Source organism: Macadamia integrifolia, chromosome 3 (assembly GCF_013358625.1).
Source record: "Macadamia integrifolia cultivar HAES 741 chromosome 3, SCU_Mint_v3, whole genome shotgun sequence".
Taxonomy (NCBI): domain Eukaryota; kingdom Viridiplantae; phylum Streptophyta; class Magnoliopsida; order Proteales; family Proteaceae; genus Macadamia; species Macadamia integrifolia.
This window is the reverse complement of record NC_056559.1, coordinates 6,529,899-6,551,184: the sequence shown is the minus strand read 5'-3', so window position 1 is coordinate 6,551,184 and position 21,286 is coordinate 6,529,899. Positions and strand designations below refer to the sequence as shown.

At 38.4% G+C, this 21,286-nt stretch overlaps 1 protein-coding gene across 1 annotated transcript; it reads right to left on the bottom strand.

Moving 5' to 3' along the window:
- Window positions 1-3,201: 3,201 nt before the first annotated feature.
- On the bottom strand, window positions 3,202-19,626 carry LOC122073953 (serine/threonine protein phosphatase 2A 55 kDa regulatory subunit B beta isoform-like). The gene is made up of 7 exons (XM_042638687.1): window positions 19,118-19,626; window positions 17,672-17,775; window positions 17,491-17,586; window positions 17,287-17,406; window positions 14,893-15,039; window positions 12,632-12,723; window positions 3,202-3,793 (listed from the first exon to the last, which is right to left on the bottom strand). Exons 1-7 carry the CDS (start codon window positions 19,215-19,217, stop codon window positions 3,778-3,780), a joined length of 675 nt encoding a protein of 224 aa, XP_042494621.1. The 5' UTR covers window positions 19,218-19,626; the 3' UTR covers window positions 3,202-3,777.
- Window positions 19,627-21,286: the final 1,660 nt, after the last annotated feature.

The following is a 21,286-nucleotide window of genomic DNA, read 5'->3' as shown; positions in this document are numbered from 1 at the left end:
ATTTAGCCAAGTCCTTGAATTGTTGTGTTACCTTCTTCCCTTCTCATCGTCTTTTTTAGGATTTGGTGACAAAAAGTATTATTGGCAATGGACGTGAAGAGAACAGGCTCCACCTCCCTTATTCCAGGCCATCTTTTTTGGAAGAGGCATAATTATTTGTTTATGGGCATGGTGACAGAAATATTGTTGATGCTAGGATGCTTTGGCATCGGCATTTGGGGCATCCCTCCTTTTTTTTTGTTATGAAAGAATAATTACCCCTCTTTTTTTTCTATTTCTAGTTCCTATGTGTTTCAATGTGAACCATATGCATTCGCTAAAAAAATCCGGTCTCATTATTCTTACCATGGTCATTAGTCTTCTATTCCTTTTCATATTGTGCACATTGATGTTTGGGGACCTGCTCCCACCACTTCTTTGTTTGGTTATAGCTATTTTGCGACATTTGTTGATGATTGCTCACATACTACTAATTGGGTATTTCTGTTGAAACATGAGTGACATTTATGATATTTATAAGAATTTTTACCATATGGTATGCACCCAATTTGACACTAAGTTTAAGATTGTCCGATCTGATATAGGGAGTAAATACATGTATAGGGCTCCAAATATTTTTTTTTATTAATAATGGTATTATTCATCAACTTGCATATGTTGATACCCCGAGTAGAATGGGGTGGTTGAGCGAAATAAAATTTGCAATTTGTTAGAAATTGCTATAAGTGTGTTGTTTGGCATCCATGTCCCTAAAACCCCTTGGTCTGATTTTTTTTTTTTTTTTTGCCACCTTAATTAATCATATGCCTTCCACTATCCTTCAATTTAAATCTCCTACAGAAATCTTGTCTCCCAATGCCTCTGCTTTTTCTCTCCCTCACAAAGTGTTTGGGTGTGTTTGCTATGTTCATATTAATAAATCTGACCATACTAAGCTTGATCCAAAGGCCCTCAAATGTATCTTTCTTGGCTACTCTCCTGCCACAAAAGGCCACAAATACTACCACTCATCTTCCAGTAAGAGGCTTATCTCCAATGATGTCACCTTCTTTGAGTTTGTGCATTTTCTTTTCTCCTCCATGCCACCTTTTCAGGGGGAGAGTGGATGTGAAAGTGAAAGTGAGAAGGTGGTTGATCATCACCCATTGCCTATTCCTCCCTTTATCTATGATGTGGGGGAACCCAAGGATGCGGATGTAGATAATGTGACAACATCAAAACAAGGAGAAGTTGGTATAGAAGGGGAACCTAGTATTGAGGGGGGTGAGTAGGAGTTACTTGTATACAAAAGAAGAGAGAGGAAGACATACCAACAATCCTCTTCAGATCCATTTCCTCTATCTCCCTTTCCTGAGTCAGGTAACACTTCTTTTCTTCCCTCTAAGTTAGATTGCAACAAGAGCTTGTACTAACCCTATAGACTATAGCCAAGTTTGTTTCCTATGATGCAATCTCTCCTATAAGTCTTTCTTATTTAGTTGCTCTTTCCTCAACTCCTATTCCCAAGAATGTCAATGAGGTTATGACTAATCCCCAGTGGAAGGAAGCTATGAGTGAGGAGATGAAGGCTCTTGAGAAGAACTATACCTGGGATCTGGTTGACCTTCCAAAAGGAAGGGTACCAGTAGGTTGTAGATGGGTCCACTCAATCAAACACTGATCAAATGGTACCATTGAAATATATAAGGTTAGGTTGGTAGCCAAAGGATATAGTCAAGTGTAGGGAATTGACTATCAAGAGACATTTGCTCCAGTGACTAAGCATAACTCAATAAGAGTCCTTTTATCATTAGGAGCCAACCAGGGCTGGCCACTGTCAGTTGGATGTATACAATGCATTTCTCCATGGGGACTTGGTAGAAGAAGTGTATATGCAAGTTCCTCCAGGATTTAAATTCCCCACAGCTAAAGGTAAATTGTGCTGCCTTAAAGAAGATCTCTACAATCTTAAGCAATATCCCAAGGCATGGTTTGAGAGATTTAGACAAGTTATTCTAAAGATTGGATACACCCAGAGTCAGGCTGACCATACACCATTCATCCATCAAGGTAGTGGTAAAATTACAACCTTAACTGTCTATATAGATGGTATTGTTTTAACTAGGAATGACCAAGAAGAAATAAAGAGACTCAAATCCTACTTAACTCAACAATTTGAGATTAAAGCCCATGGTCCCTTGAAATACTTTTTGAGAATTGAAGTGTCAAGATCACAAAAGGCCATAAAATTCTGTGAGAGAAAGTTTGTGGTGGACCTTCTGAAGGAGACAAAGATGTTGGGTCGTAAACCCACCGACTCACCTATTGATCAAAATTATAAACCAGGTGACGATAATGGACATCTTCTACTTGCTGCAGAGCAGTAATAGAGACTGATGGGGAGGTTAATCTCTCTCTCCTTTACTCGTCTGGACATTGCTTATGTCATTGAGGTAGTGAGTTAGTTCATGCAAGTGCCTAAGAGTTGGCATTTAGGGTGTGTATGGCAATGTCTCTATTCCAAATTACTGTTTCGAGTCAGAAACATTTTTTTATGTTTCTGACATTTTGCAGTACTTCTGTACAAGAAAATGTTCTATGGCAAAACTAGAAAAACATTTCTAGCACTACAAAAAATAGAAATATATGGAATGCATATTAATAGAGTATATCTTCTCGTGGAGGTGGTGGTGGTTGAATTGCATTGGAGGTGACGTCGGCGTTGACGGCGGCGGTGGTGGAGTTGAGAGGATTGAGAGACTTTAGAGTTTGGAGCTGTGAGATTCATGAAAATTTCCCCTTTCATGCGCGTTTTTGTCCCAACTTTTTTTTTCTGGAATTTTTTTTTTTTTTTTGAGATTCTTTTAGTTCTCAAAATTATTTCTTTTTTTTTTTTTTTTTTTGACCTGTTTTAAAAAAAATTTAAAAACACAAAAATAGACCGGATAACACATACATGTTCCGGAGAAATGTATTCCATTTTTCTTAATGTTGCCATACAAACCCTTAGATGGTGCATATCATATTCTCAAATATTTGAAGTCCAGTCCAAGAAAATGACTATATTATTCACTAGACATGACCATTTGAAAATCAAGGGGTGCACTGATGGTAACTAGGTAGGCTCTATTGCTGATGGAAGATCTACATCAGGATATTGCACGTTAACACATACATGTTCCGTCTAAATGTATTCCAAAAAAAAAAAAAAAACAACCAAAGTTTTTTTTTTTTTTTTTTTTTTAATGTTGCCATACAGAGAAGATGGTGTGCATCGTATTCTCAGATACTTGAAGTCTAGTCCAAGAAAATGACAATATTATTCACTAGACATGACCATTTAAAAATCAATGGGTGCACTGATGGTAACTGGGTAGGCTTTGTTGCTGATAGAAAGTCTACATAAGGATATTGCACCTTTGTCGGTGAGAGCCTAACTATCTGGAGAAATAAAAAAGCAATATATGGTGGCTGGATCAAGTGCAGAAGTGGAGTTCAAAGCCATGGCAAATGGAGCTTGTGAACTCCTATGATTAAAGAAACTAGTTAAGGAATTGTGCTTGAGACCGAGGGCTCCATGCTGTTGTACTATAACAAGAAGTCTACCATTAGCATAGCTCATTATCTTATGCAACATGATCATACAAAACACGTTGATGGTGATCGGCATTGCATCAAGGAAAAAATTGATTTTGGTTACATTTGCACTCCCTTTGTGAAGACAGAGAATCAATTACCTGATGTGTTCAGCAAAGAAATCAACTCACTGCAGTTCCCTCATATTTGTCAAGGTGTCACCTAGGCATCCAAGTGCCTTGAGTATGGACCACTGTTAGTTAAAACGGGAACGGCAAAAAAACAGAAACGTACGGTACAGGTTTTAAACAGATAAAAACGATGAACGGTACGGTAAAAAAATGGTCAAAAAAATAGAGAACAACAAACGGACGAAAACGAACAGTTGAGTATTAAACGTGTAGTTTTCAAAAAAACGAAACCAAAAAAACGGTAGCATACTCATGCAATTTGAGAGATTATTACATGTATACATGCATCTAATGTTCCAAAAGCTCTAGGAGTCCCAAGATAAAATAGCCCAATGGGATACAAGAAAATGAGATGTTGCTAGCTTTCGCTTCTCCTTACTCAATGGGCTATAAGAAGATGAGATTTTTTTCCTATAGATAGTATGGAAGTTAAAAACCAAAAACCAAGTACCATATTGTCTTCACTCTTCACTTTTAGTAATAGGTTTTTTTTTTCTTCTAATTAATTAATTTTTTTAATAAAATTCCTATTTTACCCTTAAAAAACGGATAACGCGTTTAAAACGGATTCTTTTTCCGTTTCCCTTTTTTTCCGTAATGTATGATAGCATAGGGGAAAACGCGTTTTAAACGGCAAAAAAACGCAACCGCGTTTTAAACGCGTTTTAACTAACAGTGGTCTGGACCCCCTCTAACACTTTATATTGCCTAGATGCCATGACAACTATTTCCATACCCTCTGGAGCAAGCTGCTCATTTATAACATTTATTCTTCAGCTTGAAGGGGAGTGTAAGAGTACATATAGCGAGGGTAGAATAGGAAATAGAATGGAAATACGCACATATATGTATTATATGTTAGTAAGGGGCATTTATGTAATCTTACTGATGTAATACTGAAATTGAGGAAGCTCAAAACAGTACCAGGGTAGGATCTTTTCTCAGAGAATAGAGAATTCTAGGTATGGAGAATAGGATATTGCTAAAACTTGTTGAAAGATAAAAAAAGATGGAACAATAAACAATAATATAACACCCGGGCTTCACACCGCAAGGTGGATCGACTGGATCAAACACCAACCTACCTTGATCAAACACAAGGGATTTCTTGATCAAACACAAGAGATTCTTGATCAAACACAAGAAGAGAGTTGCATAAGCAAACTTTGATTTCAAATTCTGAGTTGTCCTTGAATGCTTACAATTGATCCCTATTTATAGGACCAACTCAACAAAACATTACATACCCAACTTCCAACTAACAATAGTAGAAAGTCTTCACTTATTAAAGTTGGGGTAGGAAAGTCTTCACCTTCCAACTACTAAAGTTGGAAAAGTCTTCACCTACCAACTACCAAAAGTAGAAAAATCCTCACCTCTTAAAGTTACAATGGAAAAGTCATCCCCCAACTACCAAAGGTGGAAAAGTCTTCATCCCCCACCTACCAAAGGTGGAAAAATCTTCATCCCCCACCTACCAAAGGTGGAAAAGTCTTCATCCCCCAACTACCAAAGGTGGAAAAATCTTCATCCCCCACCTACCAAAGGTGGAAAAGTCTTCACCCATCATCACTTACAAAAGTGAATTGATCCCCCCATTTAGAAAAGTAAAAAGTAAAAGTAAAAGTAAAAGTAACTTCTAACCACTTAAATTGAACCGATATTGGACCAACATGGACCATGGTTCAATTGGAACTAAACTAAGACATAAAACATGAAAAAACTAAGTATAAAATTAATAAGTATCAACAAGGTAAGGCCACATGCTAGTTACTCTTGTTGGCCTTCTTCCTACGGATGTAGGTCTTCAGATCTGCATCAGCTCCTCCCGACTTGAAAACATTCATCTCCGACGAATGGGTGAAAGACATGTAACGCTCATATAAGTCAGGATCGAGTCGCTTGAAGTCATCAGCATGAATCCAAGTGCAATCAGTCCGTGGTCGTCCCTTCCATTTGACAAGAAAAGTGTGATAACCGGTGCCATGACGAGTGGTTTTGTAAGTATCATCCAAAACCTCTTCAATAACATCTTCAAGAGGTGGTGTAAGTTGGGGCAGCCTTAGCATTTGTTCCAGGTCACCATCATCTGAATGATGTCCCACATAAAGATGTAGGTCAGCTACGTTGAAGACATCGCTTATGGTCATTTCCTCAGGTAATTCGAGCACATAAGCATTTGGTCCTATACGTTTCAGCACCTTATAAGGACCCATCTTCTTTGGATGGAGCTTTGTGTTAACACCAGGTTGGAACCTCTCAGGATTTATGCGAACCATAACCATGTCTCCTGGTTTAAACTCCACATAACGACGATGACGATCAGCTGTAGTCTTGTAGACATCATTACTTAAGGCAATACGTCGTCGCACGTTTGCATGCACCTCTGTGATGTGGCGCAAGAATTCATCAGCTTCAAGGCTGATTCGAGCCTGGGGTGGGAGTGGAACAAGATCAATTGGGCGTTGCGGCTGAATTCCAAGTAATATCTCAAATGGTGTGCGCCCCGTTGTCCTGTTCACAGAGCTATTGTAGGCAAACTCAGCTATGTCAAGGATTGCTGGCCATGTCTTCTCATAATCTCGGACTAAGCACCTCAACAAGTTCCCCAAACTTCTATTAACAACCTCTGTCTGACCGTCAGTTTGTGGATGGAATGCAGTTGAAAACTGTAGCTTTGTGTTAGTTTTTAGCCACAATGTCTTCCAGAAATAGCTCATAAACTTGACGTCACGATCAGAGACAATAGTACTTGGCAGCCCATGCAGTCGAACAACCTCTTTAAAGAAGAGCTTTGCAATGTGATAGGCATCAAAGGTCTTTCGACATGGCAAAAAGTGAGCCATCTTAGAGAAGCGATCCACTACAACCATGATGGAATCGTACCGTTCTCTTGTAGGTGGCAGCCCAAGTACAAAATCCATACTAATGTCGAGCCAAGGTGCATGAGGAACCGGTAGTGGGGAGTAGAGGCCTGTATTCTGCTTGGTCCCCTTAGCAAGTTGACAGACTCGACACCTTTTGATGACATGATCTACGTCTTTTGCAATGTGTGGCCAGTAGTACCGATCAGTCACCTGTATGATGGTCTTGTCCTTGCCAAAGTGGCCTCCCAAACCTCCTCCGTGTAACTCCCTTATGATGTGATGTCGTAGGGAGGAGTCTGGAATGCATAATCGCGTTCCGAAGAACAAATAACCATTGTGGACAGAATATTTAGGGTGTTGCTCACCTTGTTGTAACTCTGCATATAGAACTCTGAAATCCTTATCAGATGCGTACTCATCTCGTATCTGATCAATACTAACGGCATGTGCTGAAAAAGTATTGATAGTGAGAACTTTTCGGCTTAAAGCATCAGCCACCGTGTTCTCTTTACCAGCCTTGTATTTCATCGCAAAGACGAACTCTTGCAGGTAAGCAACCCACTTTGCATGCTTCTGACTGATTGACTTCTGAGAATGGAGATGTTTGAGTGCTTCATGATCGGTGTAAAGAATAAATTCCTTACCAATAAGATAGTGTCTCCAATGGCGTAACACTTGGATGACAGCATAGAGCTCCAAATCGTAAGTCGAGTAGCGTCGCTTGGCATCGTTGAGTTTCTCACTATAGAAAGCGATAGGGTGCCCTTCTTGTATCAGCACACCTCCCAACCCAATATGCGAAGCATCAGTTGCCACCTCAAATACACGATTAAAATCTGGCAGGCGTAATACCGGGGCCTCCGTCATCTTCTTCTTGATAAGATGGAGGGCTTTTGTCGCCGCTGTTGTCCACTCAAACTTGCTTTTACTCTGCTTCATACATTCGGTAATAGGTGCCATGACTGCACTAAAATTTCGAATGAATCTCCTGTAAAATGAGGCTAGACCGTGGAAGCTACGGACTTCAGTGATTGTCTTTGGGGTAGGCCAGTTGGTGATGCTCTTGATCTTCTCAGGATCAGCTTCAACCCCCTTGGAGGAGACAATAAAACCAAGGAATACAACCTTGGGCAGCATAAAGGAACACTTCTTGAGATTAATGTATAGCTTCTCCATACGGAGCACCCTCAAGACTTGCTTCAAATGGTCGATGTGATCATCTGGATGCTTGCTGTAAACTAAGATATCATCAAAGTATACAACCAAAAATCGACCAATAAATGGACGAAGTACCTGTGTCATAACTCGCATGAATGTACTAGGTGCATTCGTCAGACCAAAGGGCATGACCTTCCACTCGAACAGTCCATCCTTGGTTTTGAAGGCGGTCTTCCATTCGTCTCCTGGCCGAATACGAATTTGATGGTAGCCGCTTCGAAGGTCCAATTTTGAAAAGACCTTTGCACCGGACAACATGTCTAGCATATCATCAAGTCGTGGTATGGGAAACCTATACTTAACCGTTATTTTGTTGATTGCTCTGCTGTCGACACACATACGCCATGAGCCATCCTTTTTTGGAGTAAGTAATGCTGGTACAGCACAAGGACTAAGGCTCTCAATGATAAACCCCTTCTTTAGTAGTTCATCAACTTGCCTTTTGAGCTCAGTGTGTTCTGTAGGACTGAGACGGTAAGCTGGAAGGTTGGGAAGCACAGACCCAGGTACCAAGTCAATAGCATGCTGAATATCGCGCATGGGAGGGAGCTTATTAGGTAGCTCGTCAGGTACTAAATCAGAAAAGTCTGTTAGAAGCTCTCTAATAGGCCGTGTGAGCTGAACTGTTGGTGGTGGAGTGACCTCTCTAGTAACCAGGGCTAATATCATGCCTGTATCATGGCTGGTTCGCTCAAACTGCTTTTGTGGAACAGCTAAGATCTTCTTCTGTGGAAGGACTAGCATCTTGTTGGTATCGGTGGTGGCTTTCTGGTTAGTCCTCAATGTCTGTCTCTTACGCATCTCCTCTGGTACATTGATAGGCTCAAGTATAGTGCGCTGCCCTTTAAAGGTAAATATGCACTGATTCTTCTTTCCGCCAGTGAGAACATCATTATCATACATCCATGGTCTCCCTAAAAGAACATCAGTTAGCTTCATAGGAATAACATCACACCATACCTTTTCTTCATATCGAGAAAGTTGTAGTGGAACAAAACATCGCTGATTGACCTCCAAAGTGTTGCCATTCAGTAGGGATACTTTGTAAGGCTGCGGGTGTTTCTCTACCTTCAAATGTGCTTTCTTCACAAACAACTCAGAGACAACATTAACGCAGCTGCCACTGTCAACTATCACCTGAACAGTGCGATCAGCTGAACGCATGCGGCTGTAAAATATGCATGTACGTCGCCAATCCTCGCCTTTGGTTTCAGCCACCAATATGCGAGAAACCACATGAATTCCATAGGAGTCATCTTCATTTGCTTCAGCCCCATCATAATAATCAACATTTTCGTCTTCTTCTTCCAATGGAATTGGAAAGATATGGGAATTATCTTCATCAGGAGTATCGTCAGCGTCAACCATCACTGCTACTTTGTGATGTGTAGGACAATTTTTGGCATAATGTCCCCTCTCCTGACAATGAAAACATTGCACTGTGGCAGTGCTAGGCATAGGTGTTTTCCCCTTGTGATCAGCACGTGGAGAAGGTGTGGTACGTGGAGGATAAGAAGTAGGATTTTTTGCTGAAAAATTTTTTGTGATCTCTCTAGCTTGATATCCAAACCTTCTACCCGTAGGAGCTAGTAACTCCTCTGCATGTACTGCCTTCTCGAAGCATTCCCTGACATTGGATACATCTACTACGCCAATAGCACGATTTATATCAGATCTCAAACCCAAACGAAAGCGGGAAAGTACCTGTAATTCATTCTCCCTGATGCCAGTGCGTGAATAGAGTGAATCAAACTGCTCCATATACTCTGCAACGGACATACTCCCTTGACGAAGAGTATTAAGCTTGTCCTGCAGTTGTGATCTAAAGTGTCGTGGTAAGTATTTGGCACTAAGATCTTCTTTCATCTCTTCCCAAGTAATGGGAGCTCTACCACGATCTTCTAGATCCCTTTCTTCAGTTCTCCACCATTCGCGGGCTGAGCCAACTAGCTTAGTACGTGCTAGTCTCATCTTACGTGACTCAGACAACTCATACCAATCAAAATAGTCATCTAAAGCAGCCAACCAATCATAAAATACCTGTGGATCATGCTTTCCGTTGAACTCCTTTAATTCAAGCTTGACTTTTTGTGAATCATCAGCACGTCGACGGGGTGCTTCAAGATCACCATTGAAATAAGATCTTACATGCTCCTCAAAGGTAGGTGGTGCTGTAGGGGTTCTTTGTTGTGCCCTTTCAGCACTTCTCCTATGTTGACGATGCACAATAGATTGTAGTTGATACCTGTCCTCCCTCTCGAATGGTACATTGCTGCCTTGTATTGGAGTAACACTTTGGTTCTCAAGTCGCAGTAACCTCTCACTAATAGTTTTTTGATCAGCAGAGAGTTGTTGAAACATTTCAATGACTTTTGCCATTGGATCAGGTGGAGGCGGCGGCCACTGTGACTCATTCTCTGCCATGCTTTGATACCAATTGATGTAATACTGAAATTGAGGAAGCTCAAAACAGTACCAGGGTAGGATCTTTTCTCAGAGAATAGGGAATTCTAGATATGGAGAATAGGATATTGCTAAAACTTGTTGAAAGATGAAAAAAAAGATGGAACAATAAACAATAATATAACACCCGGGCTTCACACCGCAAGGTGGATCGACTGGATCAAACACCAACCTACCTTGATCAAACACAAGGGATTTCTTGATCAAACACAAGAGATTCTTGATCAAACACAAGAAGAGAGTTGCATAAGCAAACTTTGATTTCAAATTCTGAGTTCTCCTTGAATGCTTACAATTGATCCCTATTTATAGGACCAACTCAACAAAACATTACATACCCAACTTCCAACTAACAATAGTAGAAAGTCTTCACTTATTAAAGTTGGGGTAGGAAAGTCTTCACCTTCCAACTACTAAAGTTGGAAAAGTCTTCACCTACCAACTACCAAAAGTAGAAAAATCCTCACCTCTTAAAGTTACAATGGAAAAGTCATCCCCCAACTACCAAAGGTGGAAAAGTCTTCATCCCCCACCTACCAAAGGTGGAAAAATCTTCATCCCCCACCTACCAAAGGTGGAAAAGTCTTCATCCCCCAACTACCAAAGGTGGAAAAATCTTCATCCCCCACCTACCAAAGGTGGAAAAGTCTTCACCCATCATCACTTACAAAAGTGAATTGATCCCCCCATTTAGAAAAGTAAAAAGTAAAAGTAAAAGTAATAACTTCTAACCACTTAAATTGAACCGATATTGGACCAACATGGACCATGGTTCAATTGGAACTAAACTAAGACATAAAACATGAAAAAACTAAGTATGAAATTAATAAGCATCAACAAGGTAAGGCCACATGCTAGTTACTCTTGTTGGCCTTCTTCCTACGGATGTAGGTCTTCAGATCTGCATCACTTACTTTATTTTCTCCCATGTTAGTGAACATAGGGGAGAGGCATCGACCTAAGCTCCCCAACTTTTCCGCCCAATCTCTTCTTCCTCTCTTCATCTTCTTCTCCTTCTCTCTCCTTTCTCTCTTCTCTTCTTGACTTCCTTTTTTTCTTTAGCATATTACAATGCAAACTATATCCTTATACACACATGGATTAAGTTCAAAAATTCACAGATCAACCATCATAATTTAGTCTAGTGACATAAGTTTTCCATATGCAACAGGAAGAATAATAAAATCCCAACAATGCCAAATTGAAATGAATCTGTGAATAATTAGTAATTATTTACTCAATGAGATAGGAAAACAGAACCATAATCATTTTGGAATTTGGAGTAAGCTTAACTGTAGGTGTAACTGTAAGCTCCACAGGTAATCCGGAGGGTTCAGATATCATGAAGTTTTTTTTTTCCCCAGGACGTATTAGTACAGCAGACTCAATTTCTTCAGAGCTGAAGGCTATTATTCAGGGTATAGATGTAGCTTTGGATCATGGCTGGATGGATATTATCATTGAAGGGGACTCCAAATCAGTGACTGGTTGGCTTCAGTCTGATTTGAGACTTCAAAGGACCTTGGAGATATCTTCGCCTTAGCAAGAAGGCTATAGCTCTTGCTCGAAGGGGAAATTTTCTTTTTATTGGAGGTTGATATCTGCTAATTCTGATGCTGGTCAGCTAGCTGGGGGTGTTGGCAGAGAAAAAATGTAGCCCTTTCTGATGAATTAGTTTGTACCTCAGATGTGTAGTTATTTATCTTACAAAAATATTAAATATTGTTTCTGGCCAACATCAGAAGAGGTAATATATTTAAAGATAATGATACTCTGCACATTAATAAAGATCTATTAAATCTTTAGTCCTTTTTCATCGGCAACAACAAAAATTTATTTGGTTTCAGTTGTGTACATGAGAAACTCATGTTGATCTCTATCCTTCTCATGATGATGTAACATGTAAGCCATTTACAGGTATACCAATGACCCAGCTATAGACAACTATTCTACTCTTCCAGAACAGATAAGCAGAAGGATGTGAAACCAGATACAGTAACAACCCTGAATCCCTTTCAGCAAGAACCTAGACCGTCAACAAGACAGAGGCTATGACAAGAATTGAATAGCACCTTAAACAGAACAATGCAAACCAAGTAACATTAATATATATATATATATATATATACATATAACATCAACAGCAAACTATATTGAAGCATATCTATACAATATTGATAAAGTGCAACGATAGGCATCCATATTCAGATCAGCAATATGCATACAAATATGACAACACTATTATGCTACATCATTGAGATAAAAAAATAAAATAAAATAAAAATTATATATATATTACCTTAAATGGAATATATATTTTGAGAGTCTCAACCGTACCTGTTGTTTGAAATCGAATTAATATGGTAGTCATGTGCATGAGCATATACTCTTCGACATCTGGGAACAAGGTGTGTCTCACGGCCAACAATCTGAATAGAAGAAGCCACGCAAAATTTAGTTTCTGAAGTTTTGAGTTCCATCATACATCAAAGGGCATGTCCAAGGAAATGACCAACCAAAAGTTTATGGCCAAAATGAAACCCGATAAACAGTCTAGACTGGCAATTTGGTAAGAGTTCAGACTAAGTTAAACAAGGAACAGAGAGAACACAAGATCAAAATGGACAGAGGAAGACAGACAAACAATTCAAGATTTGAATAAATATATCTGAAGTAGACACACATTCACCATGATGAAACCTCAAGAATCGATAACTCTGTATGATGTCATGAATGACATAATTTAGAACTTACAATAGTCCTAGAATATACGTTGTAGGGCAAGATTTATTTCTCAAATACTGATCAGTTCAAAATATTAATATATCTACCAGAAATTTGGATCCAATTAATGGAAATAGAAAAGGGTGTACCCACTGCTCAAGGCTCCCGCCACTGCGAGGTCTCGAGAGGGCCATATTGTACGCAGCCTTACCCCCACTTCGCGGAGAGGTTGTTTCTTGATTCAAACACATGACCACTTGGTCACAATGAAGCAACCTTACCGTTGCATCAAGGTCCACCCTCTATCGAATTACTCTATCCAATTAATGGCAAGTCTAAAAATTAAAATCAAGTATGTTAACAAAGTAGACAAGAGAACAAAAGCATGTAAGAGACACTAGCTTTAATCATAAACTATTCAGAATGAACAAGAACACTGCACTGTCAACAAAGGACCTTGAATACAAACTTCTTGTGGGTCTGGTTGAAGTATCTACCCCAAAAGCTTAAAATTTTGGTGGAGAGGCCCAACTGGTATATGAATGCATTCAAGGTCCCAATTTTTTCCAATATAGGATTTTTCCCGACACTCCCCCTCATGTGTGGCCCCTCTTTTGGGTGGTAAAACACATGGCATGTGTGGCCCTTTTTTGGGTGACCGTACAACAAGTGTATTATCAAATTAGTGGGCTTAGTGGCTCTGATACCATGTTGAAGTGTTCAGTCCAAAAGCTTAAGCTATTAGGTGGAGAGTCCCAACTGGTATATGAAGGCATCCAAGGTCCCAGAGTTTTCCAATATGGGATTATTCCCAACAGGTCTTTGTCTCTCCATTAGCTTGTTAACCATGAGCCCTGACGAAGAATCATGTGCTGGTGAAGAGGGAGTAGTTCACTTTAAAAATATAGTCAGCAGGTAGGCTTTTCATGACAAGGGCTAGATTGTAGGACAGCCCTCAAAATTCTGACATATTTTCTTCTCTCTTTTTTTTTTTTTTTTTTTTTGGGTGGTGTGGGTGTGGTGGGGGAGGTATCCACCATTTAATATTTTCATTGGTTTCTTTTTGTTCAAGGGCAATACTTTATGGTGTATGAGCTGGATAGTAGCTATTCTGCTCTTTGAGCCAGCTGCTGGCTGTGGCAAGCTGTCAGAGTGCTGTATGCGTTCATGGAACATACCATGTTTGGCTTTGTTTTTGTTCTTTGGTTTTGGAGGTAGAGCCATGGAACCTTTTTTTTTTTCTTTCCTATTTGCTTCTTTCCTTTTGGGGCTTCCTCTAAAACTCGTAGGATATCTAAAGGATAGTCCTCCATCTTTCTCCCCTTTAAAAAGAAAAACTCTTTATATGCAAATGATGAAAAACCTGAAATACAGTGTCATGTTCAAAGCAAATTCAACGAAGGATCTGCCAAAAAAAACAAAAGACAAACTTTTCTAGGGAAGAAGAACAGGGTTAACTTTAGAAAGAACATAAATACAGAATCAAACATATCATGAAGGAATGGAAACTAATAAATCACATATGTCACTACTATAGGTGTCTCATCTCATCTGACTTAGACCAATAGCATTTCAGATGAACCAGTCCTGGCATTCAAGATCTATAAATAAGGCAGCAGATATTTAAGCATGGAGTCATGCAGTGCCTCGAATCTGTTTGGAGGATAGCATTGATGTAACTTTCAGTAATGTTGGTAACTAGATGGTACTGATGCTGTAATCCTTGGGTTGGGGGTTGGGGGAGGTTGCGGTCCATCATTTTCCCTCTTTGGAGGTAGAATTCTTTAGTCTTTACAATAAACCTCGTCATTTCATCAAAAATATTGAAAAAGGAAAGAATCTCAAATCACTAGGCCAGTGTTGACTACGATTACCACTGGCAGATGAAGAGACGGGAACCCTCCAGGGGGGAATACAAAGTCAGGTGCTGCTCCAGTTGGACCAGAAAGTTTTCCATTTCTTGCGGATGCTGAAGAATCTAAATTCATGTCACATATCTTCTTTATTTTCTTCTCCTGAACCTGTCCAAAAATCACACAAGCAGAAGATAAGTACCTGTGCCCTGTACACACCGCCATCACACCCAGGGAATCGGTGTCGCCCAAAGTATTGGAGCAATATCACCCATTCCTTGTGTGAACCAAAAAAGAAAAAGTGTACAGGAAGGCAACATTCTTTACAAGCACAATAAATCACATCCTGACTATTGACTAATGCAAATTATGATACAGTGAGGTTCCAATACTTACCAAACCAGTTATCCAAAGAACTATGCGTTTCATTATTCGAGAATAACAAACCAAACAAAAAAACAAATTTGGTTAAACTCAACCCAACAAAACGTTATCAACTGATAGTTGTTAGCCACATGAGTTCAGCATTCTACTCTGTCGAGTGTCGAGAGCAATATCTTATGGATTTCTTTTATTGTATGGGTATTTTCTCACTAAATCCTGCCCTGTTGGTCATCTTCAAGTACATTCATTTCTGGTGATGTAAGTTTGGCCCGGCAAAGCCTGGGTTGGGCTTTTCAGGTTGCAGCTGGGCCAGAGCTGAGATTTCCAAGCCCGGGGTCGCGCTGGGCCCAGATAAGCCCTATTCAAATAAATATATAACTAAATACATAATTATACATAGTGCATATGTAAATATATAATTATACATAGTTATATCATACTAATGGAGTCTGGTTTAACCTTCTAATAAGTTCAGAACCAGTCCAAGATAACAGGATCACAGCAACCAAAAGTGATCAGATTTAAGAGGATTTTTCATAACTCAAAATAGAACAGATGCTGCTGATCAGAGAAGTCCAAAACAAATTAAAGTTATTAAAAACAGGGGCATCATCGATCTATTTTGACTGCAGTAAATTAGTATTAACTCATATTCTAATGATTATGCACTAACGATTAGCAATAAGATGTCCTCAGATAACCCACAAGAACAGGAGTAACTAAATTGAAACAAACTGAAGATACTCACAAAAAATTGCAGAGACAGAATAGAGGAAATAAGATAAAAATAAAAAAGAAGGATATGACTTGAAGAGTCTCACCCCAAGCCTATGCTAGTATCTCACCAACCACCCCAGCCTCTCACCAGGAACAGAATCTCACTGCAGCTCTTTTCTCACAGAAGAATTGTAAAACTCAATTTCATTCAAATTCGGATTTCAAATGCTTATAGGGAGCACTTTTATAGAGAGACTGAGAGGGTTCTCGAACCTCATCGGAACATCCTCCTAGACTTAATGGCCAACATGCCTTTTCAAAATCTTTAATTTCACAACAAACAATGAAACTAACCTATTGACATCCCCAAGAATTAATAACTTTAGAGAACTAAATACAACTAATTAGTTGAATGCGAAAGGGCCACGTATCCCTCATATATGGGCTTTCAAGATAGGCCTATTACAATTGAAAACATAAAATTCCTAGCCCATGACACATATAACCCATTAGGCTACTAATTTTACCCATTAGACTAGGATTTGGGCTTGTTCCGGATTGAATATTTGTGCTGGAACCTCTCTTGATATACATCACATACATAGGGGCTGCAAGAGTAAATTAGGGCCACCTGGCCTAACCAGAGTCAATCAGGGCCAGGTCTGGGCTGAGTTAAGGGACTTAGGGTTCGGCTGGAATTTTAAAAAACCCAGCTCAACCTGGCCTGGTTGCACTCCTAGTCATCTCTTTGTTTCATGTCAGACCAATTACAGTCAACTCCCCCTCATCCTCTAGCATATTTGTGCCAACCCCAGATTCACACACATGTAATTGTTTTTAGTCCCATCTTTAGTTTATTGAGGCTTACTAAGGCCGACAGACTGTCAAACCCAACCATTTAATAGACCAGTAAATGTAAATAAAAAAAAAAAAAAAAAAAAAAGCTCGTAATAGATGATCTGAGTCAATATGGGTTAGATTGGGGAAAACCCGATATATTCTTAATAAGCTAGTTCTAGTCCAAATAGATAATGATGCCAACTTGTCATAGGGGAAAAAAAGTTAGGTCTAGTCTTAGGAGTCATAAAACTAATCAAAATTTCTGACTAATGCAAAATTAGAGTCCAAGTTTCTTGTTTATGGCAGGTTCAGTTCGGAGGAAATCTCAGTCCAATAAAGCGTGAAATTTTGTGTCATGTTCAAAATTCCAAAATGACATAAAAAGTTTCTGACATAAGAAAGATACTAGGGAACTTCAAGATTTTCTTATGAAACTGGCTATTCTGAGAATATATTCGTAAAGAGTTCACTCACCTTCCAATACTTCACGGTTTTATCATTTGCCGAAAGAATGAAAAGTGCACCATTGGCTGTCTGACACCACCGCACTTTATTAATTTTTTCTTCTATTTCCAAGCTCTTTAGGTAGTCAAACTGCAAAAGGGTGATTTAGTTTAGCACATACAACAGAATTATGATTACCCATTATTCCTTTCTAATCATCACCAAGAGAAATACCTCTGGTTCATGACTCTGGAATTCTGTCTTGTAGCGAAATTCAGGATGCCTCGCAACAGGATAATCCATTTCCTCCTGATCCTTCCGCAAAGTGCACTGCATGTAGCAAACTTTTAGCAATGAACACTTTCAATTATTATGATAATTTGGACTGTATGGTCAAAGAAGAGGACATGCTTACGCCTTTTCCATCTATCCTTTCAAATAGGACGACCCTTCCTCCGCGGTCACCAGTAGCAAGATGTTCACCAGTTTTGTCAAATTCAATAGCAGATATAATGTCAGCTGAAAATAAAATAGAAAGTCAACAGCAGCACTCTACTGGTCAATGTGGCATGCAGCCTCATATAGCACCAATGATCTCTCTCCACACACACATAGTTATATATTAATGTTTCTCTGTTAACCTGAAGTGTAAACCAACATAGGCCACCATAAGGTTTCAATCTATACATGGAGTGTAAATAAGATGAAAAAAGACACAGTGCCTGAACTCCAATCACACTGGGGCACCTAGGTGTCTGAGATTTTACTGCTAAATGCTTATTGAATGATTTTTTATCAGAACACAAAATAAAAAATAAAACGAGATATTTTTTGCTTTTGACATTCATTTTCTCAAGGGAAGAAACAGATGAATTAGGGAACAAATCACAAAAGACAATAGGATATTCGGGAACTATATGACCAAGCAGAGAGCCAAACTCATAATACAAGGCCAACAAACATTTACATAATTCAACAAATGCTATGTAATACTTGCCTATCACAATCTTAGGCTGTTCTATTTATCTCAGTCCCTAGTGACCTGGAACACTGCTATAGTTGGAAGATGTACACCTAAGCAGAAGGGAAAATACTTATTTTTAGCAGAACAGAAAATACTAACCTTCAGCAACACAAACATTTCTTATATTTGTATTTTGATGTTCACCACATGGAACAAAAAAACTAATAAATGCATCGGAGAAAAAGCACCATGTAGCAAATTGGACATGTCTAAAGGACAAATCAAACCCAAAAAATATGGGTTAAAGTGATGAGAGACGACGTGGATGCTCATGAGCTAACAGCAGATAAGGCTACAGTAGAGAGTAATGATGGAACAGGATTTGCCTAACCCCTATCTTTTATCGTGTTCATAATTATTTCTCTTCCTTAAATCAGTTCACTATGCAAAGAAAAAACTATTCAAAAGAAACTTCTATTTAGCAACTAACCTGGTTTTGGATGGCATAGATAATGCTTATTTCCTCTCCCCAAAACAATTTTTGGGAATAAGTCTGAAAATTTTAAAGACAACGAAATCTAGAATTCCCAGGTGATAGCGATCCGGTTTCAATATCGTCAGTGAAGAACCAGTATGCAGGCCCAATTGCACAAGGAGGCCTGGGAACTGAAGCCAGTTCAGTGACAGCTTCAGCACTGAGGCTATAAAAGAACCCAAACCCAAACCCACTAACAAAGTAAAATAACGAAGAAAAGGTACAAATTCATCGAATGAAAGAAGATGAAACACTTAATTGTCCAACAGAGAAAACCCATTTCATTTGAATTCAAATTTTGATCAATACATAGAACCAGGAAGCCAAATTAGATGGAAACAACAGAAATGTCAGATGCGCACCTTCCTGAACTTCCTCCCCAGCCGCCCTTTCTCCGAAAACCTGAGAGAATTTCCATTCCAGAGATGGTACCCCTGCTTCTCCGTTCCCCGAAGTGATCATCTTCGACTACAAAAATCAGAACCTTTTCAACACCTCCCCCATCACGGATCCGGTTGCCGATCCCATGAAAGCTTCTCTGTCTCCAAAGTTACCCCCCATTCGTCAACAAATGTAGCCAAACAGCAACAAGAATATCCAGAATCTTTCAGAGAGTGACAGAACAATTAACTTTCACAGAAGATAAAGAAATGGAAGAAAGGAAAAGCAGGAACGATGACGATGAAGGGAGATGAAGGGGACCCTTCTGTGATCTATCGTATCATTCGCATAAAAAAGCTTAATAATATCAAAATCTTTTATCATTTTCAGACTATGGATTAATATATTGCCGACATAACGACTAAGGCATATAGACTAAGAAGTGATTAAGTGAGACACTGATATGATTAATCTTATTTTAATAAATATCATATGAAAGACTAGTAGTGACCACTCTTCATGGGCCATTTACACCATTATAACTGAATATAGAATGCTTTCTCCCATGGCCGTGGGAAGAAAGTACACAGTAATAGAACTGTAAATTAAAATCATTCAGTTTTAGTGCACTCCCTTTTTCCTTTATTTTTTTGGTTAAAAGTTTTAGTGCACTCCCTCATGATTAACTATTATTTCACAAGCATTAGTGTTGTTCTATGAACAAAAAAAAATCCAAATCTCAAAAAAAAAAATATATATATATATATCCAAATTTCTATCAAAAAAATTGAGCATCCTATTGGATGTTCAGCCTGTGTCTTTCTCTTTCATAAATGACCCCTGTAAGATAAGTGTTTTTTAAGTGGGACATAGAGGTTACATCCTAAAAGGGCTATAGGGGGGTTGTGCCCATTTTGTGCCTCATCGGTCATTCTGTGCCATGTGTCTAGGTATGATCCTTATGTTTTATTCAAAAACAAAAAATTGTTCAATATATAATTGTAATAACTACATATATCCAACTACGGTACCTATAATTATTATTATTTTTTTTTTTTAAACTATAATCACTAGCCTTACACTATGGAAGAAGTGAGGTGATATATGTGTTGTTATGTCATTAGGCTTTGAAGACCCAAACACTTTTCCCACAAAAAAAGAAAAGGGATTCTTTATTTGTCAATCTGAAAGAAAATTTTCCTTAAGAAGCTAGACATGCAACATCATGAGAGCCCAATCTTTCCAAATATAGAACAACAGCTAACTAGACAATAAATTGTTAACACATGAACATAGTTGATAAATTTGAATTTGGGAATAATTCAGAAAGATAATAATTTGGATTTAATTTATTTTTTCGATTTGAAAATTCGACCAAAAAGTAAACTAGGGAAGAAAATTGGGTTGGGTTAATTTGAGAGTTAATCATTTATAGTTGAAAATTTTAAAACTAAAGATATGATCCATTTTCTTGAAATTTTAGTAAATTTTATAAAATATTCTAAAATTTGCATCCATCCTTTTGTTTTTAAACTTCTATAAATATTTTGAAATTTTAAACTAAATTGTCAATTTATTAAATATTCATTGAAAATGTTTTAGGTTTAATTAATCTTTTTCGAATTATGTTCAAACTACATGGGTTCTTGAAAAAAAAAATCCAAAATTCTCAAATAAATTTGGATTCAATATAATTTTTTTTTTAACCTAAATTTTATCAATTTATTCTTAACTTAACTAATTGTACCATGAATAAAAGGGAAAAAAAAATAATTATTTAACACAACACAGACACACCCACCCTAGGTTAAGTTTATATCAAATACAAACAATGAGAGAGAGTTTTCCTGCACTATGGTAGAGGATAAGTACATACATTTACGGTCATAAATTCTCTGTCCCCTATTGTTCGAAGTCAATAATATCCTGTCATTGTTCTCTGATATCTTTAACACACAAATCAATCCCCTCGATTGACCAAGGGTGAAGGAAAACTACCTCTATTGAATAATGAAATTTGTTTGTTATAACAAGTTGAGGAGAACTTTTTTTTTTTTCTTTCTAAATTTTTGGAGGATAGTGGGGTCGAGAGAAACAGAATAAAAATTCTGCTTTAGTGATTCCCTTTAATAATTTCTTTTTGGTTGCTT